Source organism: Chenopodium album, chromosome 20 (assembly GCF_948465745.1).
Source record: "Chenopodium album chromosome 20, dcCheAlbu1.1, whole genome shotgun sequence".
NCBI classification, from domain to species: Eukaryota; Viridiplantae; Streptophyta; class Magnoliopsida; order Caryophyllales; family Amaranthaceae; genus Chenopodium; species Chenopodium album.
This window is the reverse complement of record NC_137853.1, coordinates 40,282,791-40,308,833: the sequence shown is the minus strand read 5'-3', so window position 1 is coordinate 40,308,833 and position 26,043 is coordinate 40,282,791. Positions and strand designations below refer to the sequence as shown.

At 37.0% G+C, this 26,043-nt stretch overlaps 3 protein-coding genes across 4 annotated transcripts; all 3 read left to right on the top strand.

Annotated features, from left to right (window-relative positions):
- The first annotated feature begins 2,492 nt into the window (after positions 1–2,492).
- Positions 2,493–8,014, top strand: LOC145598774 (iron-sulfur protein required for NADH dehydrogenase, mitochondrial-like). Of its 2 annotated transcripts, XM_081655164.1 has the most exons (9): positions 2,493–2,590; positions 2,710–2,766; positions 2,893–3,019; positions 4,144–4,266; positions 4,547–4,644; positions 4,735–4,861; positions 5,200–5,285; positions 5,815–5,940; positions 7,487–8,014. In XM_081655164.1, exons 2-9 carry the CDS (start codon positions 2,725–2,727, stop codon positions 7,652–7,654), a joined length of 897 nt encoding a protein of 298 aa, XP_081511290.1. In that variant the 5' UTR covers positions 2,493–2,590; positions 2,710–2,724; the 3' UTR covers positions 7,655–8,014. The 2 variants fall into 2 exon arrangements, with proteins under 2 accessions (XP_081511290.1, XP_081511291.1); XM_081655165.1 differs by lacking the exon at positions 2,493–2,590 and having other exon boundaries at positions 2,701–2,766.
- Positions 8,015–8,738: 724 nt separating this feature from the next.
- LOC145598352 (uncharacterized) lies at positions 8,739–13,901 on the top strand. The gene is made up of 5 exons (XM_081654697.1): positions 8,739–9,214; positions 10,512–10,762; positions 10,957–11,248; positions 11,470–11,622; positions 12,722–13,901. The coding sequence occupies exons 1-5, from the start codon at positions 8,837–8,839 to the stop codon at positions 13,115–13,117; spliced, it is 1,470 nt and encodes a 489-aa protein (XP_081510823.1). The 5' UTR covers positions 8,739–8,836; the 3' UTR covers positions 13,118–13,901.
- A 7,376-nt stretch (positions 13,902–21,277) lies between these two features.
- On the top strand, positions 21,278–24,457 carry LOC145597846 (uncharacterized). The gene is made up of 3 exons (XM_081654102.1): positions 21,278–21,388; positions 21,558–21,670; positions 21,848–24,457. Exon 3 carries the CDS (start codon positions 22,000–22,002, stop codon positions 24,310–24,312), a length of 2,313 nt encoding a protein of 770 aa, XP_081510228.1. The 5' UTR covers positions 21,278–21,388; positions 21,558–21,670; positions 21,848–21,999; the 3' UTR covers positions 24,313–24,457.
- The last annotated feature ends 1,586 nt before the right edge of the window (positions 24,458–26,043 follow it).

The following is a 26,043-nucleotide window of genomic DNA, read 5'->3' as shown; positions in this document are numbered from 1 at the left end:
TTTTATAAGCTTTAATTTAAATTGTATTATTAGATTTAGGTTAAAAGGAAAAAAAAAAGGTTACAAGCTCACAGGAGAACGAAGCTAGGTGGCTCGATATCACACCCATTATATTGACCTTATTAATACTGTTGATGTTAGTGTTGCATATACATTAATTATAATGGTTGAATGTTAAATCAACTTTTGTTTTGGAGTGCAATGTTACATCAAATACCTACGTGAAAGCTAAACTTTTTCCCCATTCTACAAAGTGTGAAAGCAAAGGCTAACGACTATTATTTCTGAATTAAAGAGTATTCATGCAAACAGCAAACCTCAATGCAATTGATCATGTCTATTATACTTTATAGTTTATACATTTATTCAAGTGTACCTAGATATAGGTGCATATGTATTTTCTTAAATATAACTAAATTATTCTAAAAAGGATTAATCCTAACATCAATTGCAACTTTTGCAAGTAGAATTAAATTTGATAAACATCAATCAATATATTATTCTCTTTACATGAATACGAGATAAATACAACGGTTGTTATATACATCAATCGTAATGTTTTCTTAAGAGTGATAAGACTGTAAAAGCAACAATCTAATATACATATATAAAGGGGAGTTTTTTTTCAAGATTTTAGAGCGCTATGTAGGATTTTTATTTTTAAAAAATTATTAGAACGCCACATAGGATTAATATTTTTAAAACGCTATTATGCCACCTAATATAAGATTAGTTAACGTGCCACGTATGATTATAAATTATAGTTTATCCAATAAATAATTCAAGTGCCACATAAGCATAATTGACCAATGAGATTTTAATGGTTACATTAATTAAATATGAAATACTATCTTTTGAGATTAGGAATTTTATCTAATATTTTAAAATAAATACGGAGAAAAAAAGATATATTACGTACAACTAATAAAATAACAAATGTAATCATATATGAAAAATATTTTTTTAAAAAAAAAATAGATCGACCCGTGCATCGCACGGGCTTCATCTAGTTACATTGGAAAGATAAATTTACATTGGGTATATAAAATAGTAGAGAGAGAAAGTAATAAAAGTACATTGAAAAACAAAATTTTTATTGAAAAGATAAATTTGCACAAATATTGTTTTAATTAGAGAGAATTTTGATAAAAAATTGATATTAATGGTACTTGAAAAAAGCAAATGGGACTATCATTTTGGAATTAAAAATAGGCCATAAGGGACTATCATTTGGGGACGGAGGGAGTATAATATAAGGATTCTGCTAATGAGCGCCTTTAATAGTCCAAACTATTTGCTAAAAATTTAAAGTATATGAACACTGTATTAATTTTAAAATGCATGACGAAATTACGTATCAATCTCTATAATTAATGATTATTTATTTTTTTTATTTAATATATATTTACATTAAGATCTCTTATCTAAAACCACAAAGCATTTGTTAGCTTTTTCCATAATATAAAATTAATTGTATACACAATGTACAATTGGTTATTATTTATAAATTGTCACGGGGTTGAAACATGTTGATTTGCAATGAATTAAAAATTGGTTTTTATATTATATAAAAAGAATCGATATTTGCACACTTTTTAACTACAAACTCCTAAAAATAAAATGGTAAGTGGTCACAGTCTAGTTGGTTAAAATCTTAAAAGATAAGAGTAGTAGTATTCCGTATTGAAGACCTATGAACAAATTTCATGTATTGTAAGAGATTGTTATATGCACACCCGGTTAGGGGTGTCCATTCGGTTTTCGGTTTGGATTTAGCCCAAATCCAATCCAATCCGAAATAAATTTCGGTTTTTTATTTTCAAATCCAATCCGATCCGAATTACTTACCAAATCCGATCCGATCCAATCCGAAAATCCGAATTAAAATACATTGCTAAATTTTTTGGGTATAATGCGATTATAAAAATAAAATTGCAATAATAAAATTCAATTCTTGAAAGTATAGTAGTACATGATTTATACAAGTATTGAAAACATAGGCTTACATTATTAATATTATTATAATCATAAATATAATTTAACATGATTAATATTAACGATAATTTTTTGAAAAATAACGCTCATAATTCGGTTATTTCGATTTTTTGGATCCGAACAAGGTCAATCCGATCCGATCCGATCCGAAAATCCGAATTATCAAAAAAATTCAATCCGATCCGATCCGATTTAAAGTTTTGATCCGGTCCGAATTGATAATTCGATTTGTATTGGATTGGATTTCGGTTTTTATCCGAATAATGGACACCCCTACACCCGGTGCATGGTGCACCCATCGGTATTTTGTTTTCGTTAGCACCCTATAAGAGTTGGGCGTCTTCAAATCATACCAACCCAATGGGCCTCTTCGACACAGTTAACAGGCTTGGATTCGATTAACCTGAAAGGCTGAAACACATACAAGTCCATTTCTTTCCTCTTCTTTACAGAAGTACGAAACTCCATTGTTGAGCTTGGCATTGTCAAGGTTTTTTTTTTTTTTTTTTTTTTTTTTTTTTTTTTTTTCCCATTACTACATGAAAATTAAACCAAATTCTACAAACAGAAGTGCAAAAATCAGAAGTTATTCGAGGTAATTTCAGCTTTAATTTTACGGTTAAGTGTAAAATTTTCCTTCAATGGTTGATTAAGTTGATATTCCTGTGATTAATTATAACTGATAAACCTTGTTAACTGATTACTGGGTTTCAGGAAATAAGGAAATCCATGAAAGGGGCATTCAAGATCAATAGTTTTGTTAATAATTGGGTAATTAAAATTTCTGGGTTTTGTTATTTTATCAAAGTATTGAAATTTATTGAGTTTTGAAACTCTGGGTGTTAATTTATTCTCATTTTTGGGGGGATTATTGATTCAATCAATTGAATTTTGCAGAGAAATGTGGGAATTAGGGGTTTATCAGCATTGGCTGAAAAGGGAAAAGGGCTGCAAATATCAGGGGTTAAGGATATTATAGCAGTGGCTTCTGGTAAAGGTGGAGTTGGCAAGTCAACTACTGCAGGTATTGCTACTTTCTCCATTCTCTCTCCTCTTTCTCTTCAAATTATATTGAAATTTTGTTGGGTTGAATGAAGGAGGAAATGGGGTTTTTGCTGTTGATTTTATTAATTTTTTTTAAAAAAATTTGGTTGCTCATTGTGTAGCAATTGGTTGATGTTGAGATTGATAGGATAATGTAATTGCTAATTGATGATCTCAAGTCTCAAACTTCAGCTTGTTTTTTATATGTCGAACTGTGGAATTTTGGAGTTTATTGTGTTGATATGGAAATTGTCTGTTGGGTAAATAAATCATGGGAAGGAGAGTGATTGATTGCCAACAATACAATTTTATACAGTAGTTTTTTTCATGGCAGTCAAATTGTGATTAAATGGCTGAATATTAGCTCCTTGTAAGTGTTACGAACACTGGTGGCAACATAAAGGGGAAATGCTTATAGGAGTAATGATATTGAACATATTGTAAAACATTTTAGGTTTCTAGGAAATTTGCTCTCATATTCTATCTAGATTCTCAGCAGTGAGGAAAGTGATGGCAGACAAGCTATTCTGATGTCGGTTTTGTTGTTAATGATAAATTTTACATGGGAGTGTAACTAGTTGTCCATTGATGTCACTGCAGTGTGGTGTTCACATAGTAGTTACTCAATATGAGCTCCATTGACTCTTGTTATGAAGCATCAGAGTTTTAAGCTAGTGGCTCCTATAATGACCAATATTAATAAGCACTATGGAGGCATTAGTAATGACTGAGCCAATGATCTTTTTAATTCTAGCTCTTTTTTAACTCTTATTTTAGGTCTTCACTGTTTAGATGTTGCATCCTTTGCATTTTAGTTAGCGTCAATTTTTATCTGCGCCTCCGCTAATTCTTCAGTTTAAATCACACTCATGGATGAGAAATGGAGGGTGTTTAAGATATCATTAAAAAAACAGGAAACGAGACTTGTTTATATTTATTTCTTTCTTTTCCTTTGGGATGGCTTGCAGCCTGGCATGAGTGGATTTTTTCAAATACTATGATGCTCTAACTAAAATTTTGACTTTATATGGAATAGGAAAAGAGTCATATCAGAAACTTTGCAAATATAGCTTACATGTGTTTGTGTGATTATTTGATTTGCAGTTAATTTGGCTGTTGCCCTTGCTAATAGATGTCAGCTTGCTGTTGGTCTGCTTGATGCTGATGTCTATGGACCTTCTATCCCTACAATGATGAGGATTCAGGGAAAGCCAGAAGCCACTGAAGGTGAGGAGAATTCTTCATGATGATATTTTTGTTCTGTGTAATATGTTATGATGTGCATGTAAATAGAGACTTCCAATCGTTGATTCCTTGTCCGTCTCTGTATAACTAGTACAGAGAAGTAATAATTTAACTTCCCATCACCTTCTTCTGGTTGGGGGCACTTTTTGCTATGAGCATGTTATCTTTTTTTCTTTTTTCTTTTTTTTTTTTTTTTTGAAACCATGAGCATGTTATCTCATCATTGGATATAAATGATTTCCTTTTTTTGCCAAATTATTAGATTTGAAGATGATTCCTAAGGAGAACTATGGAGTGAAGTGCATGTCAATGGGATTGCTTGTGGAAAAGGATGCACCAATTGTTTGGAGAGGTCCCATGGTACATAATTCTGCATCTTATGCTTGTATTTCCTTTTGATTTCTGGTATCAAACTCTGGGTTTCATCTTGGCTTGACTCTAGTCTTTCAGGTAATGAGTGCTCTGGAGAAAATGGCAAAAGGAGTTGATTGGGGAAAGCTTGACATTCTTGTGGTTGACATGCCACCTGGAACTGGTGATGCTCAGCTGACTATTTCTCAGAGGCTGCAATTATCAGGTACATTTCGTAGTTTGTTGACAGTTTAGTGTAGGAAGCCAACATTCGTTTGCAGGCTTATGCATAGCATCCTATCTTATATCTTTAAGCTTAAATAACTTAGCAGATTAATCAAGTCTATGTATCTTTGTGGGCATCTTTCTGTTTTTGCTTTGGTGGGGGGTTGGGGGGGGGGGGGGGGGGGGTGGGTGGGTGGTTGGTATCCAGGAGGTGGTGACAGTGTTCACTGTCATGTCATTTAACCTAATATGTTTTGCTTCCTTTGTTTGCTTTAGTTAGCTGTCTACCTTGAATTATCTTCCCCAGAAATGTACCTTTTCTGCTTTTTTCTTTTATAGGTGCTATAATTGTCTCCACTCCTCAAGATATTGCATTACTTGATGCTCGAAGAGGTGCTCACATGTTCTCCAAAGTCAACGTTCCGGTATGATTAACTCTTTTGAAACTATTGACTGCTCTTCTAAATTGCTTAATGTGATAATATTTGAGCAGATAGAGAAAATTGATGCTTTTGGACTTGTTGAAATTCTGTACTTAGGACATAATATATTTCAAGAATGAAAACTCAAGCTTTCTTTAGGCTGACCAATTGTTAAACTCTCTTCTGCTGCTTATTTGTATCATCCTTTAGGTTAAATATTGTTTACTGCCCTCTGGTCTTGATTTCCATTTGTGTGCTCTTGTCAAGTAGAACCCATGATAAATACAAGCGGAAATGCGGAATAACACCTTCTCCCTGTTTGACCATTGTCTTGAAGAGCCATTTTAGTCTAGTTGGTTACCTGCAAGCGTCTTTATCTGTTATGGAGTACCTCAGAGGCAGAATCTTCAAGGACAACTTGCCTCTTGAGAGTTGGGACTAAGTTAGAAGTTTGCTGATTAATCACCGTGTTGCTCTTCATTAATGTCTGTTTAATTGTACAATAATGTATGGGCTTTGGTTTTCCCTGCAGATTATTGGAATCATTGAAAACATGAGCTGCTTTATGTGCCCTCACTGTAGCCAGCCTTCATTTATCTTTGGGGAAGGAGGAGCAAGGAGGACAGGATCTGAACTGTCTCTTGAATTTCTTGGTGATGTAAGTGATTCAATATCTTTTTGATATATTTAGTATGGTGAAGCTATGTCCTAAAATTTTCTTTTCGAATTCATAAAGAATCAGAAACATAGCATTATTCTTTTGTCTTTCTTCTGTCAAAGTCTCAAATCCATTTCTCCAAGCAAATGCTTGGGTTGAAATTGTTTTAGGTTTTTTTTTTTTTTTTTTTTTTTTTTTTTTTTTTTTTTTTTTGGTAAGCGTTGCCTTTCAATTGATATCTTCCCCTCACCCCCTCTGTGTGGGAACAGAAACATGTTACATGTAAATCCTGGTTAATGATGAGCTTTTGTTCAACAGGACCAGCCTTAGCATTGGTTAGCATTAGACAAGTTTACTAGATTAGATATCTTGATGGTTTTTGCCGATAATTATTACACAAATTTTACCTGTCTTGCCTATGAGTTGTGGCATAAGGAAGATCTCTTGGTGCACCAACCACATTTTCCCTTGGAGTTGACAAGGGAAGAATATCAACTTGATCCAAAAGCCGGACCTAGATGGTGAATCTCCATTTTTCTAAATCCTGCACTAAGTTCTGAGGAAATGATCTAATAAAAGATAAGCATTGTCAGGGATTTCATTGTGCTAAAAGATATGTGTGTTTCCAGCTGATTGAGTAGTTCTGTCTTTATTGGAGATAACCAAGTCGATCTTTCTATTCCCTGCCTGACCTCTAAGGTTCAAAGTAGAGTTGGTTGCCCTGCAGCCAGTTTAGTGATGGACCATCGAGTGAAACCCCTAAAAGTGTAGTTGCAAAAAATAAGCTTGCTTAAGGAATGGTAGATGAGATTGTGAACTATCTTACACCCTCAGTCCCTAGAAAAATAGTTTGCCTTTTCACAATCTTCTAAGTCTAACCGTGCCTGGCAGTAACAATTACAATGCCTTGCTAACACAACTCCACATGTACTCACTTTTTGTCTGTTTGTGTGCTTGTGACTTACTGACTTAGCCTCGAGTTCCCTATTCCTTGCTCTCAGACTACTCTACAAATACCTAAATACCCCCATAATTGAACTGTAAATTTTTTTTTTTCAAACAATAAGATACACGGGGGAGATCCCCCTCCTATCACAGGATGGGGGGGATAGGAGTCGAACCCAGGTCACACCTGGGGGAGATGGAGGGACTAACCATCCCTCCACTCCTCACTCCTCACTCCTCTAATGTATATAACTATGTAGAGATTATGTATTTAGATGGATTTTGACCAAATTGCTGAGGTGTGTTATTAAAGCTTGAATCAGACAGAGCTCAATTAGGGAAGAGGTTTCGTGACCTTTCAAGTAGTTGGGAGGGAGGGTATATTATCTATTCTTTATTACAAAGCCAAAAGAACGTAATAATTTTTTGTCAAGACTAGGTTTGGGGAGGTCCAGATGTTGACAGCTGCGCCCTGTTCATTGCTTGGGTCTGGTCACACAGGAGAAGTTTGCTAATGTTATATGTGCTTTTTTCAGCTTGCTAGATGCTGCTTTTGAATTATGTGTTTCAAATGCTCAGTAATCTTATCAAACTATTGCAGATACCCATAGAGATGGACATTAGAACTTGCTGTGATGATGGTGTCCCTATTGTTATATCATCGCCAGATTCTACCAGTGCCAGAAGATACACTGATGTGGCTCAGAAGGTTATAAAGCGACTAGAGGAAATTTCACAGAAGCAATTTAGCCCTGAAATTTCACTATGATTTTCTGAACTTGCAAGACTATACAGAGAAATTTCCAGTGTTGACCTTGTACCTTTCTTTGAGGAAAAGGAGGGGTAGGCCTTGTAGTCTCAACAGTATCTTTGGGCAGTCAGAAATTTTTAAGATCAGGGTCTGCATGTAATCAAGTCCTCGTGTATGGTCACTATGGTGTGTAATCGTGGTATTGCGCTTCAAAATTTATGGTTACCCCTCCAGTTTTAACTCGTCTCTGTATTTACTTTTCAAGTTTTGTTGAAACACACCCTCTCTTCCATTTACCTGAGTATTATGTTTTCAACTACAATTGTTCCAGATTGCTGCTCTTTATAGCTCGCTACAGTTTCTGTTTTGGCTACCTCATTGATGATGTTTCTTGAATGTGTTTATGTCATTTCTTTGTTTTCATATCTTCAACCAAACCATGCTTATACAGTTAGTAAGTGGCTGGTAATTGACGCCCTTAATGCTCCTTACATCAATTGCAAGGCTACACTTCACTACAAGTAGTCCACTTTACTAAACTAGGGACCTTTCGCTGTAGGCTTACAGCATAAATAGTAGTTAATTAGTTATGTAGTTATGTAAACAAGATTTAATCATAGGTCACGAATAGTCGGATACCACCTTCAAGACTTTAACCAACTAAACTTATTTTGTATTCGGTAAAAGTTACTAATAACATCATAATATGTATATCTCAAACACTAAGGGCCTGTTCATATTTACTGAATTGAGCTGAACTGAACTGATTGGAACTGAACTGAACTGAGCTGAAATGAATATTTTATGTGAGAGGGAAATTAAGAGCTGAACTGAACTGAACTGATTGGAACTGAACTGAACTGAAATTAAGTAAATGTGAACAGGCCTAACACGTGTAGGCATTTCAAGCACTCCACTTAAAAATCGAATAACAAAAAGGTACAAAAACACGGCAAATGAAATCGCGACTAATCGCCTATTCACCCTAACGAAATTGAAAGAAGTTTTGTTCGTTCAGTGCATCGAATAAAAAGCCCAAAAAAAGACCATTTCAACTTCACTAATCACTATACTACTAATCACACTTTTCTGGGCTTGAAAACTCCATGCATTTCAGAACCTCAATTCACACTTTCTCTCTCCTCCATCTTCTTCTTCTTCACTGAGTGAATTGTTCTTCCCCAAATCACTGAAGTCTGAATGCATCACCTCATCTTTTCCCCCAAATCCCTAATTTCTTCCAATGTCTTCTTCCCCTCACTCCCTCTCTTCCCTCCCACAAACCCTAATTCAATCATCACATCAAAATCACCTAAAACCCTCAGAAATTCCATTGTTAATTGCAGAGGAATTGAAGTTTCGGTCCTAAGTAATCACTCAAATTCGCTCAGTTCTTCGAATTATAATGGCTCAATTGGAAATGAGAAGTTGAGAAATTTAGATGTTAAAGATGTTGATATTGCGACGCTTGGAAATCTTTGCGTCGACATTGTTCTTAATGTTCCTCAGCTTCCCCCGAAGCCTTTGCCTGAAAGAAAAGCTTATATGGATTCCTTGTCTTCTTCTCCTCCTGATAAGGTATTTTTCTTTTATTTCACATTTTCTTGTTCAATTTTTATCAAGAAATTGTTTGTTTTTCATCTTTAATGTTGAGTAAACGATTTTATGTGGTTATTAATTAATAGTTTGCTTAATTTTTGCTGCTTTGATTTAATTCTTTGGGTTTTTATTTTGATTATACTATTACAAATTGTTTAGATTACAAACATTAGCATCTTTTTTGAGCAATTTTTGTCTGTTACTTTATTATAATATGCTTATGCCATTTCCTGTTTCATGAAGTCCAAAAAATTATTGGAAAGAGATTTTGTTGGTTGAGAATGGAGTGTATGTTATTCTCAAATGGAAAGAAATTAAAGGGAAAAAGAAGAAATGAAAATTAAAGGCTATCTTGAGATTGTTTGATTAAATGCAATATATTAATGGCATTGGACCATAGTGCTAATTGTGGTTGGGTATGTTCCAAACTACGCGCAGATGATTCAGAAGCTCCAAACTTTACTGGTTAACTAATAACTTGATTATCCATGGGCCATGGCAACTGATGATTAATGTATAATCTTATTGCCGCCAAGATTTTAGGATTTAGAGGGGAGGGGGCAACACTTATAGAATACTACTTATCTAGTCCATGACAGAAAGATTCATTGACAACCCATTTGGTAACCACTTATAATAGTTACAAATAGCAGTAATGTGAACAGATTTATGTTTTATTTGTCAAGCAAATTAACATTCTAGTGTCCATAGTAAGGCTTTCTCATCCCAAACTTGTGTTTTTCCTTATAAATGTCCATTACCACCCAATACAGCTTTTTGGTTGAACTTACATTACCATGGAAATAAATATTGATTTCTCTTTCGAATTTTTATGCTAATTCATTCCCATTACTATAATGTATTATTACTTACCAATCGGGGCATGAAGGTCAATAGCATTCAAATTTTCAAACTTTAGATTATTAACTGAAGTAGGCCTCCCCTTTTGAAAATGGAAGGGTTTGCTACTTTCCTTGATATAATACAGAGTAGAATCCTGGAAGCATGTTCGTGCTTATAGAGTAAGATGTCAGTGGTATTAGAAAACTCCCAATGTTAGAACAAAGGAAGCTTGGGGCCTTCCTCTCTTCATCAGCCATTTATTTAAAATCTTGCTAGTATGAAAGCTTAAATTCCATGGAGGTTGAGTTTTCCTAAAGGCCAGAGTTCTTTGTTGCTTGCTAAGTGCTTAATGATTGCTTGATTAACTTTTATATTTTTTTTCCTGGATGTATTTCTGAATTCTTACATTGGTGATCATATGTTTTTCCCATAGCAATATTGGGAAGCTGGTGGCCACTGTAATACAGCCATTGCAGCAGCCAGATTGGGACTACGATGCCGTGCAATTGGTCATGTGGGTAATGAAATCTATGGCAATTTTCTTCAGAATGTGCTAGATGATGAGGGAATCGGTTTTGTGGAGATGGTTGATGATCTCGAAGCTGTTAAGAGTGCCACCGAAGCATATCAAACCCTCCTTTGCTGGGTTTTGGTGGATCCTTTGCATCGGCATGGTTTTTGCAGGTTTGTGTACCTGAAGTGTTGTTCTGGTTAGATAGAGAAGTGATGAAGGTTGTTTACAATTTGTTCTACGTGCTAGAAAGTAGATTATCTGTTGTGAATATTCAAGATAAACGAAACAAAATTACATGACAAATTAAAATTCATGAATAAACTTTCACTATACTTGTTAACTTAACGTATGTTTTCTCTATCAGCCGAGCAGATTTTAGTGACGAGCCTGCTTTTAGTTGGATAAATGAGCTCTCAAGGGATGTAAAATTGGCTATCAAACAGTCAAAGATTTTGGTGGTCAATGGGTATGGTTTTGATGAGCTCTCCCCTGGTTTTATATTGTTTGCTTTGAAGTATGCTGTGGAAGTTGGAACTTCTGTCTTCTTTGATCCTGGACCAAAGGGGAAATCTTTGTCTATGGGATCTCCTGAAGAACAAATTGCCCTTAATGAGCTTTTGAAGATGAGTGATGTTCTTCTTCTAACTTCTGATGAGGTTAAAGCTCATAACTTACCTAATCTACATTATGCGTCTAAATTTGTTCCTCATTCTGAATGTTGTGCTTCCTCTGCAAAAACCTCATATGGCTCTTTATTGGACTTATTGAAGGCTTTAGGCATGCATTTTTTTGCTTTTTATAGATGCTTTACATCAACATGCTGCTGTATCTATCATGTCTGCCTGTTTGTAATGTGTGTTTACAAACGATTTTTTAGGCTGAATCCTTGACTGGCATAGGGAATCCAATATTAGCTGGGAAAGAGTTGCTCAAAAGAGGGTCAAGGACCAAATGGGTCATCATCAAAATGGGATCGAAGGGTTCAATACTTGTCACTTTGTCTGGGACATCTTGTGCCCCATCTTACAAGGTAACATTTAGTCATCTAAAATTTTGTGAAAGGTAGTTTACACTCTGTATTCCCAAGATGCTGCTTTAAAAGGGTAGAAAATTGTCTTCACCTTCTGTGCTTTTTATATGCTGAACAATTATCATTAAACAAGTTTCAATGACAGAGAAATCTGTTTGGCTGCGTGTTCACATATCATTTTGAGCTCAAAATGGGAAGAGAGTTCTTTTCACAGTTATTTTGTTGTACCTTTATATACATTTTTGCACTCTCATTACTTTTTGGTGCATCTGTCCAACTTAGAGAGAACTTAACTTAAGGGATGCCATCATATATGATGTCTTAAAGTGTTTAACTTTTCAAAATTGTTTCGCACACAGTTGTAAATTGAAATAAGTGTTGCGACTGTTGTCATCAATTCATAAAACATTAAATTACCTATGGTACATGCCTTAAGCTGTTATCTGATGATGATGAACTTATGCGTGATGTTTATGACCCTGTCAACTCGTGTGTGGCTTTGCTCTAGGCTAGATTTAATAAGCTATGGTGCAGATAACACTTGTATAATGTGCTGTTGAAGATAAAGAAATTACTGAGACTAGGATTTAAATTGTTTATATTCCGCACAATGAGTACTATGTTTTTATGTTCAATCTGCATGCAGATGCCTTAGACCTCAAGATTAATGTTATACAATGGGTAAAAACAAACAAATAAACAAAAAACTAAGCCCCTACTCTTTGCACAAACCTTCCATGGTGCACATACTATTGCCATGTTTCCTCTTTCTTAAATCTACTGCGTAACTGTGTTAACCTAGGGGAAATCTCTTCATTAAATTTTCTTTCTAGTTCTTTCTTTGTAGCTCCCCATATTAGAAGCAAAAAATATATATATCATTAATCTCCCTGCTTAAGTAGACTTTTCTAGGGGTATTTTTTTAGCAAATATTTTTATGTTTGGGTTCCCCACATTTTGGGTTGATGCTGCCTTTTTTTGTAACGATTTTCTGGTTCTTTATGCCAAATGTGTTTGACTATATATCAAGTCTTGTGAAAGTTCTTTGTTTTGCCTTTATATAACAGATGAATTCAAGTTGCTACCTTGAATGTTGCAGGTGAAGATCATTGACACTGTTGGCTGTGGGGATAGTTTTGTGGCTGCTGTGGCATTTGGTTTTGTGCATGAAATGCCTATGATTCACACATTAGCTATAGCTAATGCAGTTGGTGCTGCCACAGCTATGGGTTGTGGTGCTGGCAGGAATGTTGCAACCTTAACAAAAGCAGTGGAACTCATCAAGGCTGGTGATCTAAATGAGGATGACAAATTTTGGAGGGATCTTCTTGATAAATATGCAGATGATCAGGAATTTACTTTGCTCTCAAAGAAAGTAATAAATGAAACAGATAGTAATTTGAATTGTGTGTCCTTCGAGAAGATATATCCTGAATTAACAAGTAAGCTTAAATTAGCCAAGTTATTCACTAAAGTCTTATCTTCCGAATCATAGTCATTTTCTGGTATAGCACATACCAGTATTTATTGTTGGCATCTTGCCCCATTCTCCACCCCATCCCTTCACCTTTTGTATTCTGGGATAGGCCGGGTGAATTTTGGCTCGCTATTCATGATCATCTCTAGTTGTAACAAACTGCTAATAGTTGCAGATATGATAGCAGAGGAAGTGATAGCAGAGCTATTGAATTTTTGTAACTAGATTTGCAAGGATATGTACTTAGATTGCCACCATATTGGTAAAATATAGAGGTTCTGTCTCTGCCACATAGGTGAATGGTGTATAAAAAACATTCTGGCGATATTTTTGTATTTAGAGAGCAACAGGTACAAAGACACCCTGATCTAAAGTTGGGACCTGTATTGTGAATTTGTGATTTGTATGTATTTGTTCAAGCATTATTCTGTTATATAATGATGTGCTGATAGGCATTGGTGACTGCTAACAAAAGAATTATGCAGAAGACTAGAAGTCTTCAAGATTCAAATGGTGTCCACTCTCAATTGACAGTATCATAATAATGGCTCCAAACTTTGAAACTGTGGTACACTTTTTTTTTCTTTTTTTTTTTCCTTTTTTTTTTTTTTTTTGGAATCAAGCTTGATTTGTGTTTCAATATTCACATATTATGAAATATATGGTAGAGGTGTTTCTTTTTCTTTATTTTTTTTCTTTCTCTTTTTTGTGAAATATAATATACTACGAAGTACTTATTGAAAAAGCAACAAAAATGATTCGTATTTGACTCAATTGAGTTAACTAACACAACACTCATACAATACAGGATGATATTATGGAGAGTAATGAATTTGGGTATATTTGACAACTCAATGAAGATGAAGAATTTCCGACATCTTGATAGGACCCCGTGATATCAATTTAGTGATTTAAACAAACATCTCTTGTAGCTCTTAACTCCCTGCTACATTAAAAATAAAAAGTCATATAGTTGAATCAAACTCATTTTCAAGACTTTATAGACATTTTTTTTTTTTTGAGGTGGAATGTTTACTTTATAGGCATATTGGTATGCCTTATATACTTAAAAAAACCAACTTATATGACCCTAGAAGACACCCCGCACATCCACTTCAATTTTGAAAAATTTATCAAAAATTTGCCCTAAAACGTGGATTATAACCTTCAATTTTGGATAATTTTCGACTTTTTCGGACCCAAATAGAAACGAGGTTGGGGTGCTTCCTACGACCCCACAATGCCTTAAAAGGCAATTTGAGTTGTTGAAATTGTCTACTTCCTCTACAAACCGTTAATTTAGTCGTTTATATATACGTCTCTCTCCATTAATTTAAGCCTACCTGGGGACTTTAGGTGACTGACTAATGGTTATATATGGTTCCAATTAATAGTATATGACCTCGAGATGCATTTCTTACAATCTCAAAAAATTTCAATTCAGAGTTTCGAAAATCTCTGAAATTAGTCCGATTTCGTGCATTATAACCTTCAAATTTGGCCTTTTGTGAACATTTTTGGACCAGGCTATATTTTGCATTGAGAATATGAGATACTTCCTAGGGTTCGCGAAGGTCCTTGGGAGGTATATTTAGTGTCAGGAACAATCTCATTTATGTTTTGGCTCGCCCCTTGTTATCTTGTCTCGAGACACCTTGTGATGCCTTGACTTGGCTTGGCGTTGTGATTTGAAAATGGGGTTGCTACTAGTTCCATGACCATCGTCCTACTGTCTTGATCAACCATCACTCTTTGTGGGATCTAGGTTTGCACACAGTTTGCACAGTGATCAAGCTTTCAAATCATCTAACATTGACCAAAAATGGCCTACTTGGCCAGTTAAAAAGTTCTTGACTAAGTGGCACTGTTTAGCAAAACAGTTGCATCGTCATACCTATTTAAAGTTTGATGATAGGGCGTTGCACCCTGACTGAGGTCTCTGATTATTGGCTTTAGCTTATAGAACTTGTGAATGAGCTCCACCTATTCTAAGGGAACGTATTAGAGTTTGGTTTGATTGATTTGTTATATTTATGTTAATATTGTATATTTGGCAAGTCTATCTTGTTAGGAGTTTTAGGCAAGTTAGGTATTCCTTTGTATTTGGTATATATTTGTGATTAATGGAATATACGAGGCTAAGCCGTTTTCTCCAATACTTCTCCACTTTAACATGGTATCACAGCCTCTCTGATTTAAGAGATTTTTTTTCGATCCTGGTTTGTTCATCTTTGATTTATTTTTCCGCATTTAATTTTTATATTCTGAGATCAAGGCTTCAATTCATATATTTTTTTTCTTTCTTTTCCCTGGTTTATTGTTCACGAAATTGGGTATTTACAAACCCTAATTTCGTGTCTTGTTTTTTTTTGGTGGGTGCTTCGATCTGTTGTGCTCCGTGTGTGGGTTTGTGGTGCGTCTTTGCGTGCTGCAGGCTGTCTTTTGTGTGCTGCGTGGTGTGCTTCTTGTTGCGGTGTACGTGGTGTGTGTGTGTGTGTGCTGCAGTTTGTTGCGGTGTACGTGCAGTTTGTTGCGTGGTTTGGTCTGAGCGTGCTGCTGCCTTGAGGTGTTGCGAGACAGAGTGTGTTCTGTTTTTGGCTTTGTGGTGCTGCTACTCGTGCTTTGTGGTGCGTGTGAAGTGCTTTGTGGTGCTGCTTTGTGGTGCTGCTGTCCGTGTAGTGTGTGCTGCTCGTGTGTGGTGCGCAAGTTTGGTGTGTGGTATTTTTTTAAGCTCGTATTTGTAGGCGTGATGGCTAGTGACGAAGTTATTCTGACTCCGCCACCTCTTCCTCCTTCCAAGTATGAGCCTTTCACCGATTATTACCTTCATCCTAGTGAAGGCTCTCAATTGGTGATTTGTCCTGTTTTGCTTACCGTCGACAACTATGAAGAGTGGTCGAGGTCAATCCGCAATAATCTTCGGTCCAAGAGTAAGCTCGGGTTTGTTGATGGTTCTATTGTTCAACCCGATCTCAAGCATCCGGATTATCGTCAGTGGGATATTGTTAATTCTACTGTTGTTGCTTGGATTTATAATACTCTTGATGTTTCTATTCGTTCTACTGTTATTATTCCTGATGATGCAAAAACTTTGTGGGATGATTTGCGTGATCGTTATTCTCTTGGTAACGGTCCTCGTATTTTTGAATTAAAACATGATATTGCTGATTGTAAGCAAAGAGGTCGTTCTGTTGCAGTTTATTATGGTGAATTGAATAAATTGCAAAATTTATTATCTAGCTATGTGAAATTGCCTGCTTGTACTTGTTCCGCTGCGAAAGAATATGCTAAGTTGCATGAGAATGAGTTATTGCATCAATTTTGTCTTGGTTTGGACCCTAAGAAGTTTGGTTCTGTGGTGTCTACGTTATTGATGAGTGATCCTTTGCCTAGTATGAATGCTGCTTATGCTAAGGTTATTGCTTATGAGCGTAAGCAATCTGTGTCTGAGGCACATGAGACCTCTTCTTCTTCTGCGACTGTTGGTTTTAATGCAACAGGTACGGCTTCCGGTCGGACTTCCGAACGGATTGAGTGTACTTATTGTAAACGGTCTGGTCATGATAAGGACCACTGTTATCAGCTCCATGGCTTCCCGGGTGGGGGCGTGGAGGGCGTGGTGGTCGTGGTGGTCGAGGAGGTAGTGGTGGACGGTCGTCTGGTAAGGGCAAGGGTGAGTTTGCCGGTGCTGCAGGAAATTCTCGTGGAAACAATGAGCCGGTTTCTGATTCTGATCGTGGGAGTGTTCCAACGATTTCTGATGCTCAATGGAAGGAACTCATGTCTGCGGTAAAGGGTGCCAAGTCTGGTTCTTCATCAGATGGTAACAAACTTGGTACGTATAATTCCATTGATTGGCTCATTGACACTGGAGCTTCGAATCATATGTCTGGTAATATTGATCTTTTCACTGATTTGCATGACATCTCTTCGCCTGTTGGTTTGCCCAATGGGAAGAGCACGACAGCAACGAAGGAAGGAAGAGTTATTTTGTCTGATAATTTAACTCTTGACAATGTTTTATATGTCCCTGCTCTTAAATGCAATTTATTATCTGTGTCTCAATTGTTAGAAAAACAATGCTATTTTATTATGTTCACTGACAAGCTATGCATTATTCAGGACCGCAGTTTGAGGAACCTGATTGGAGCGGGGGTCCAATGTGATGGGGTCTATATTTTTCGTCCGGTTCGTGCTCGGAATCTGCAGGCGAACAAAGTGGTTATTTCAGACGCAAGTTTATTATGGCATAGGCGTCTCGGGCATCCGTCAATGCAAGTTGTGAGCTCTCTTCCGGGAGTCTCTAGTAGTCGTAGTACTCATAGTAGTAACTCAGTTTGTTCTTTTGATTGTGACATTTGTTTTATGGGGAAGCAACCCCGAAACTCTTTTCCATTAAGTATGAATAAAGCATCTGAAATTTTTGATTTAGTTCATTGTGATATTTGGGGTCCGAACAAGATTGTTTCTAGTTGTGATGCTCGTTATTTCCTAACCATTGTTGATGATTTTTCTCGTGCTACTTGGGTGTTTTTGATGGTTGGTAAATATCAGGCTTCTCAGTTGGTTCGTGAGTTTTGTGCTATGGCAAAAACTCAGTTTGGCAAGAAGGTGAAGGTGGTTCGGAGTGATAATGGCCTAGAATTTCTGAGTTTGGGGTCGTTCTTTGCACATAAGGGTATTCTTCATCAGACATCATGTGTTGACACGGCTCAACAAAATGGTAGGGTTGAGCGTAAACACCGTCACATTTTAAATGTGGCCCGTGCTCTTCGGTTTCAGGCAAAGTTGCCAAAGTATTTTTGGGGGGAGTGTGTTATGACTGCGGTGCATCTTATTAATCGCACTCCTACTCCGGTTTTGAAAGGTAAAACCCCTCATGAGCTTTTATTTGGTCAATTACCTTCTCTTGATAGTTTGCGTGTTTTTGGTTGCCTTGCTTATGCTGCAAATCGTCCTCGAATTAAGGACAAGTTTGATTCTCGGAGTCGTAAGTGTATTTTTGTTGGTTATCCACACGGAAAAAAGGGTTGGCGACTTTTTGATTTAGATACGAATGATTTTTTTGTAAGTCGGGATGTCCAATTTTTTGAAGACAAGTTCCCTTACCTTGAGTCTCTTCCGGACGACCGACGGTTACAGTGGGAAAAATATTTTGCGACTCCACCCGTGTGGGATTACGAGGATGAGGATTTTATGCTCAATGGCGTGCAAATTGGGGGTGCAAATGTTGATGAAGTTAGCACCGCAGCTAGGCCGCGGGAAAAGGCTCCAAACCGCAGCCAAGCTGCGGACTCCGCTGCCCAGCCAGCCACGCAGCAGCCCCAGGCAGAGAGCACCGCAGCCAGGCCGCGGCAAGTTGCCTCAAACCGCAGCCTAGCTGCGGACTCAACTGCCCAGCAGTCTAGCAGCAGCTGCGGCCAGCAACGAGCCACCACAGCCCAGCCTGCCAGTGCTGGGCAGCTACCACCCCAGCCTGGTACGGCTGGGCAGTCCCCTGTCGCCGGCGACGGTCAGCCGGTGGTACCGGAGGGTGGCGCCGGTAGTGTAGACCAACCGGAAAATGTTAGTGAGTCCGAAAATTTCGACGAAAATATTTTGAGTAGCCCGGAATCTTTGAGGGGGAGTTCTTCGGATAATAATTTGGGTCGTGGTCATCGTGAGAAGCGTGCTCCTTCGTGGCATCGGAATTATGTCACTCATACTATCATCACTGAAAATATAGACCCCGTTACATCGAATATCGACCCTCCTCCATCACATTCCTCAGGTAAACCTTTCCCTATAGCTTGTCATGTTGAATATAATCGTTTTTCTAACAGACACAGGTGTTTTCTGGCGACAATCACTAAGGGAAAGGAATCGTCTTCATTCAAAGAGGCGGTTAAAGACGTCGGTTGGCGTAAAGTTATGCAAGATGAGATTGATGCTCTAGAACGCAATGGCACATGGACCATTGTGGATCTTCCTCCAGGAAAGAGGGCTATTGGTTGTGGTTGGGTGTATAAAATCAAATACACCGACAAGTCAAAGGTCGAACGTCTCAAGGCTCGTTTAGTTGTTCGTGGCAACCGTCAGGTTGAAGGTGTTGACTATAATGAGACGTTCGCTCCAGTTGCAAAGATGACTACGGTACGTGTTTTGTTGTCTGTTGCAGTTTCTTTGAATTGGGAGTTACATCAGATGGATGTCCATAATGCTTTTCTTCATGGTGATTTGGAAGAAGAAGTATATATGCAATTGCCTCCAGGGTACGGTACTTCGACACCTGGCAAAGTTTGCAGGTTGGATAAATCTTTATACGGCTTGAAATAAGCCCCGAGACAGTGGTTTGCAAAACTGTCCAGTGCTCTGCGAGGTTTTGGGTTTAAAAACTCATATACTGATTACTCTCTATTTAGCTATGTACAGGGCAGTGTCTCTTTACATGTTCTTGTCTATGTCGATGATTTGATAATTGCAGGCAACTATCATGATGCCATTGTTCGTTTTAAAGCCTATTTGAGCAAATGCTTCTATATGAAGGATTTGGGTTTGCTTAAGTACTTCTTAGGCATTGAAGTTGCTCGGAGTCCCGAGGGCATCTTTCTTTCACAACGAAAGTATGCTCTTGATATTTTGACTGAGGCAGGAATGTTGGGTTGCAAACCCATTGATACACCGATGGAGCAGAATCATCGTCTTGCACATGCTTCCGGTGAGCCATTTGCTCAACCGGAACTGTATCGTCGTTTGGTTGGTCGTTTGGTTTATTTATCGGTCACTCGACCGGAGTTGAGTTATTCAGTGCATGTTTTGGCACAGTTTTTGAGTGTTCCACAGGTTTCTCATTGGGATGCGGCCATTCGTGTCTTGCGCTATCTTAAGGGTAGCCCGGGACAAGGTATTTTGTTGCGACCTACGACAGATTTACGTTTGACAGCGTTTTGTGATAGTGATTGGGCGGCATGCCCGTTGAGTCGGCGTTCCTTGTCAGGTTATTTTGTTTTCTTAGGTCGTTCCCCTGTTTCGTGGAAGACTAAGAAACAGCCCACTGTAGCCACATCCTCATCTGAAGCCGAATACAGGTCTATGTCACTCACTTCTCGTGAGTTGAAGTGGTTGAAAATGTTGTTGTTCATTCTTGGTATTAAACATTCAAAGCCTATGCAGTTGTTTTGTGATAATCAGTCGGCTTTGCATATAGCCAAGAATCCGGTATTTCATGAGCGTACGAAGCATATAGAGGTAGATTGTCATTTTGTTCGTGATGAGTTGATAAACGGTAATATTTCTACCTCATATGTTCCGACAGGTCATCAGTTGGTAGATATTCTCACCAAAGCTCTTGGACGTCAACAGTTTGGTTTTCTTTTACGCAAGTTGGGCATTCGTGATTTACATGCTCCAACTTGAGGGGGAGTATTAGAGTTTGGTTTGATTGATTTGTTATATTTATGTTAATATTGTATATTTGGCAAGTCTATCTTGTTAGGAGTTTTAGGCAAGTTAGGTATTCCTTTGTATTCGGTATATATTTGTTATTAATGGAATATACGAGGCTAAGCCGTTTTCTCCAATACTTCTCCACTTTAACAGAACGAAGCTTCAAAGGGCATCAACTACTATACGGCTCAATTAGTCACGCAAAATAATTTGGTTAGCAATCTAATATAGAGTATCAACAACAATTGAATTTTGTTGAATTACATCTTGTACTGCGCATCATTTTAAGGTGGTAACCGGTGAATGCTAAATTAATACTTGAAGAGGAATAATTGAATGATACTACATGTCTACGTATATGCAAATAATGTTATACTATGTAATACGCATGCCACATCAGAATAATCTATTGAAGATTTTTTTTTAGCGCTAAATAATTAAGTGACGCATAAGATAAGATAGTTCTCAACACATTTATTTTTTAGGGTGTCATTCATATTTGATACTGTACATTTTTTACTTTATAAATTATCATATAATAAGGTTAATTAATATAACTCCTAATATAAGCAAAAAATTAACATGTGTAGAACTTAAAAGAAATTTCAAAAAAAAAAATTAAATAAAAAGATATTCCTAATCATATCAGAAATTGTTCGAGGGTAGTAAAGGGAAAGCACAGAACAAAAACAGAGCAAGTAGTTGGATGACCCAAAAATACCCCTTTTTATATGAAGTTTGATGCATATTTCAATTACCCTAAAAAAAATCCTCTTTGAATCGCCAACAATCTTGCTCAACTCTTAGCTACCCTTTTGCCCCTGCAAATTTATCTCTTCCCTTCCTCTACCCTCCTCCTATAAGGTGCTTTCTTTTTACCCAATTGTTTTTTTGTGCCCGCCAAAATCTATTTTAATTCCCTCTTTCTAACCTTGTTCTATCTTCTCGTGCCTATTTTTTTTCAATTTTGTTTGCTAGATCTGTGATTTTTGTTTAATCAATGTCTCATTCTGTTTGTGTTTTGATTTTTCAGGTGATTTCTGAGGTGGGTTTTTATAAAGTTCGAATCTTTCTACAATTTGCAAGATACCCAGATCAAGAATTTGGTGATTCTGTAATTTCTGCTTCTAGAATTCGCTATTTCTGGTAATTTGCTCGGTACCCATCTATGGATTTTTCAATTTTTTCCCCTTTTCCCCTTATTTTTCCTCCAATTGATGCTTAATTAGTTAATGATATTTAGGGTTCCAATGATTGATTTTTACTATTAGTTCATTTAGATCAAATGTAATGCTGAAATCTTGTTTGTAATTGGGTTTTCAGTGTTGTTTGCTGGAATCTTGTTGCTGAAGCTGAATATCTAAAACTGCTTGACTGTTGCTTGATGAGTCTTGTTGAGTAAATAGGAGTGAGAGTGTCAGAGTGATATGGAGGATTAATCTCTATTTGGTGTGAGTCAATTTAGGTACGGGTTCATGGAAGACCGCGATTTGGTTATTGGGTCGAGTCATGGTTTTCCTAATGTGAAACAAGAATTTGGATTTTTCAATAATCATGAATTTATTTCTAGTCAAAATCATGGGTTAGGGCATGGGAATTCTTTACCTTTAGAAGAGAACCATGAGATTGAATTAGATGTGCAACATGACAATGAGCATGATTTGGGATTAGCTCATGAGCAGAGCCACCATTTGACTATTAGCCAGATTGATGAGGATAATATGAGTCCGCTACAATTAGTTACTCGTGATTATGATCAAGATGATGGATATAGTCATGAAGATGAGGCTGAATCAAATGTAGGTTCTAGTGGACATGTGGTAGACAAAGGGAATTTTGAGGAGCCAGGTCATCAGTTGTGTGATACAGATGAAAATCATAAGTTAGACCACTTAGATGTTTCAAATACCCATGATTTTGATAAAAGCCTTGAGATGAATGACAACCATACTCAAGAGATGAGCATCGCTCCTACTTCAGATTTTGAAATAGGGGTGCCTGAGATGATTTACTCCGCGCCTCCTATTGTGCAGTCACGGTGTGTTGTTCCAGCGCCTGACCATGAACTGCATGTGGGACAGGAATTTCCTGATGTGCAGAGCTGTCGTAGGGCACTTAGAGATGCAGCCATCGCCCTTCATTTTGAAATTCAGACTGTCAAGTCTGATAAAACTCGCTTCACTGCCAAATGTGTCAATGAGGGATGCCCTTGGAGGATCCATGCTGCTAAGCTTCCTGGTGTTCCTACATTCTCAATTCGAACCCTTAACAGTAATCATACATGTGATGGTTTAACTCATCTTGGCCATCAACAAGCCACTGTTGAATGGGTTGCTCATTCCGTGGAGCAGCAACTTAGGGAGAATCCAAATTGCAAGCCAAAAGAAATATTGGAAGAGATCCACCGGGTTCATGGAATTGCTTTATCATACAAGCAAGCCTGGAGAGGGAAGGAACGAATCATGGCTACTGTCCGTGGATCATTCGAGGAGGGATATCGACTCCTTCCTCAGTATGTTGAACAGATTGAACGAACAAATCCAGGGAGTATAGCAGCGGTGTTTCCCAATCCAGAGGATAACTCTTTCCACCGGCTGTTTGTGTCATTTCAAGCATCAATTTATGGTTTTCTCAATGGATGTCGCCCCCTTCTTGGACTTGATAGGATTGCCTTAAAGAGCAAATACCTAGGGACCTTACTTCTGGCTGCTGGTTATGATGGTGATGGAGCTCTATTCCCTTTAGCTTTTGGGGTAATTGATGAGGAAACTGATGACAATTGGATGTGGTTCCTCTCTGAGTTGCATAGTTTGCTCGAGTTGAATACAGAGAATATGCCAAGGCTAACTATCTTGTCTGATAGGCAAAAGGGTATAGTTGAGGGGGTAGAAGCAAATTTCCCCACTGCATTCCATGGGTTTTGTATGCGACATCTTAGTGAAAGCTTTCGTAAAGAGTTTAACAACACCATGCTCGTCAATCTATTCTGGGAAGCTGCTCGGGCCCTTACTGTAATAGAGTATGAGACCAAAATTCTTGAGATTGAGGAAATTTCATCAGATGCAGCCTATTGGATCAGACGGCTTCCACCACGCTTATGGGCCACTGCATATTTTGAAGGGACAAGATTTGGCCATTTGACAGCTAGTATGGCTGAATCAGTCAGCCCATGGATTCTTGAAGCTTCTACTCTCCCAATGGTTCAGATGATGGAGAACATAAGAAGGCAGCTGATGACTTTGTTCAATGAACGGCGTGAGGTAAGTATGCAATGGACAAGCACACTGGTACCAAACGCAGAAAGGCAGGTGGCAGAAGCCATAGAACAAGCTCGGACATACCAAGTGCTCCGAGCTAATGAAGCTGAATTCGAAGTTATATCCCATGAGGGGACCAATATTGTTGATATCAGAAATCGTTGTTGCCTTTGTCATGGATGGCAGGCATATGGGTTGCCTTGTGCTCATGCTGTAGCGGCTTTACTTTCTTGTAGGCAGAATGTTCACCGGTTTGCTGAGAGCTGCTTCACAGTTGCTACTTACAGAAAGGCTTACTCCCAGACCATTCACCCTATTCCAGATAAGACCCTGTGGAATGAGGGTAATAACAATAACAATAGTTGTACTGACATCATCTTGAGCCCGCCTAAATCACTTCGGCCACCTCCACGTCCTAGGAAAAAGCGTGTCCGGGCTGAAGACCGAGCTGGCCCAGTGAAGCGAGTCGTGCACTGTAGCCGATGCAATCAAACGGGACATTTTAGAACCACCTGTGCAGCTCCTATATAGATAATTAGATGCATGATGATTCATCATCTTTATTTTCCTTGCTATGTTTTTCTTTAGTTGCATTAAGAATTCATTGTACTTCAGTATCAGGCTCTGTTCTTAGTTCTTAATCTTCTAATACAACAAGAGTTCCAATTGAGTGCAACTAATTCTGGCAATTTTAATTGATATGTTCATAGCTGTTTCGTTGCTATATTTTTTAGTTGAACACGTTTCTTGTATGAAGTAGTCCATATCATGTTTGCCAACGCATAATTTTAACAAGTATTATAGCAAAAAGTTGATACTGCGTATTTGAAATTATATAAGAGTATGGACAAATATAACATGCTTTTACATTACTATGTTTTATCATAAATAGTTGAGGTTTTTTTATATGGAGCTACAACCAAATCAAATTCTTTTACTTGCTATTTCTTTGTTTATATGGCCTAAATAACCTTATTATTCTATGTCATGCTATATACATGAATGTACTTAGAATAATCAGATTTACATACTAGTCATACCATCATTTTTGTCTAAGAACCTACAATATTATGAATCAAAAGTCAAACGACTATAGACATAATCAATCATTTTCAATATGCTTGACTGTTGTTAAAGTCAATTTTTTTCCTAATAACATATATGTTTAAGGAATTATTATTGAAAGAAAGCAAAGTAAAATGTTCTACTAATCCTAGTAAAATTTGTCAATGAATAATGTATTGTATTATCCCTTGTGCTACAATTTACCCTGCAAGAAGTATGGGCTTCAAAGTTTCAAAATAATGGCTTTGGAATAATGATGATGATTGATGCTAAAATTATGACACTTGGTCACTATTACCTTCTTTGTACTAGTATCATTTAACAAGAAATTTTTTGTGTCACTACCTAAGAAAGGTTTAGAATGATGATAGTGAATTTTAGCTTACTTTAACATAATATGTATTAAAAGTAAAATTGTGTTATATTTTCTTACTATTTCGGCTTTTGTATTAGAGGCGGATGAACGCGGACTATAATGGACATTGATTAAAACTTGTCAATAGATAACGAGCATTGTATACAACGAACAGACCTATTATTACCAAATCGTATATGAAGGTCTCTATTCGTAAAGGGGAGATTTCAACTTGATATAGCGTGACATTATAAACGAAATAAGGTTGTTTAAAAAAAAATATTTTATAAGAGTAACAATGATTCTAAATTAGACCTATTAATTATTATTGTTAGACATTAGAGGAACCAAATTGAATTAATGGTGAGCTTAATAAGTTAGGTCAGTTTCACCTCAACACTCACATGACTTTTGTATACAATTAAGCAATATCATTTGTTTGTTTGTTTTAAGCAAAATTCTTCATGTCATTGAAATCTTGATTAGTGGGTTTGAAAAAAAAATCTTGAAAAATGAGCACAACAAAAATTAAAATGAAAAATTCACAGTACTTTTGGAAGGTTTGACATAACTTTATTTTATTACTAAGTTAAGAAAATGTCAATTAATATAATATTTTGATTCTGCAATGAAAAGAATATATCTTTTACTTCCCACTAGAGTAAAGAGGTGGAGAGCTAATTTGATGCCAAGCTTAAATCCCAAGCTTAACCCTTTCTAAGCCCTTTTGAGGTAAAAAGCCTACAAGATAAAAGTCTAAAAAAAAAAAAAAAAAGAAAAGAAATTACAGTAGAGATATTATAGCTTTTAAAATTTCTTTATGTATATAGTATAAATTATGC

Excerpts from the sequence above, each read along its gene's own strand:
- LOC145597846 (XM_081654102.1), top strand. The coding sequence starts at position 22,000 with ATGGAAGACCGCGATTTGGTTATTGGGTCGAGTCATGGTTTTCCTAAT.
- LOC145598774 (XM_081655164.1), top strand. The coding sequence starts at position 2,725 with ATGAAAGGGGCATTCAAGATCAATAGTTTTGTTAATAATTGG. Across the intron at positions 3,020-4,143 it reads TGGCAAGTCAACTACTGCAG|TTAATTTGGCTGTTGCCCTT; the intron begins GTATTGCTACTT and ends TTTGATTTGCAG. Across the intron at positions 4,645-4,734 it reads TTGTTTGGAGAGGTCCCATG|GTAATGAGTGCTCTGGAGAA; the intron begins GTACATAATTCT and ends CTAGTCTTTCAG.
- LOC145598352 (XM_081654697.1), top strand. The coding sequence starts at position 8,837 with ATGCATCACCTCATCTTTTCCCCCAAATCCCTAATTTCTTCCAATGTC. Across the intron at positions 9,215-10,511 it reads CTTCTTCTCCTCCTGATAAG|CAATATTGGGAAGCTGGTGG; the intron begins GTATTTTTCTTT and ends TTTTTCCCATAG. Across the intron at positions 11,249-11,469 it reads TTCTTCTAACTTCTGATGAG|GCTGAATCCTTGACTGGCAT; the intron begins GTTAAAGCTCAT and ends ACGATTTTTTAG.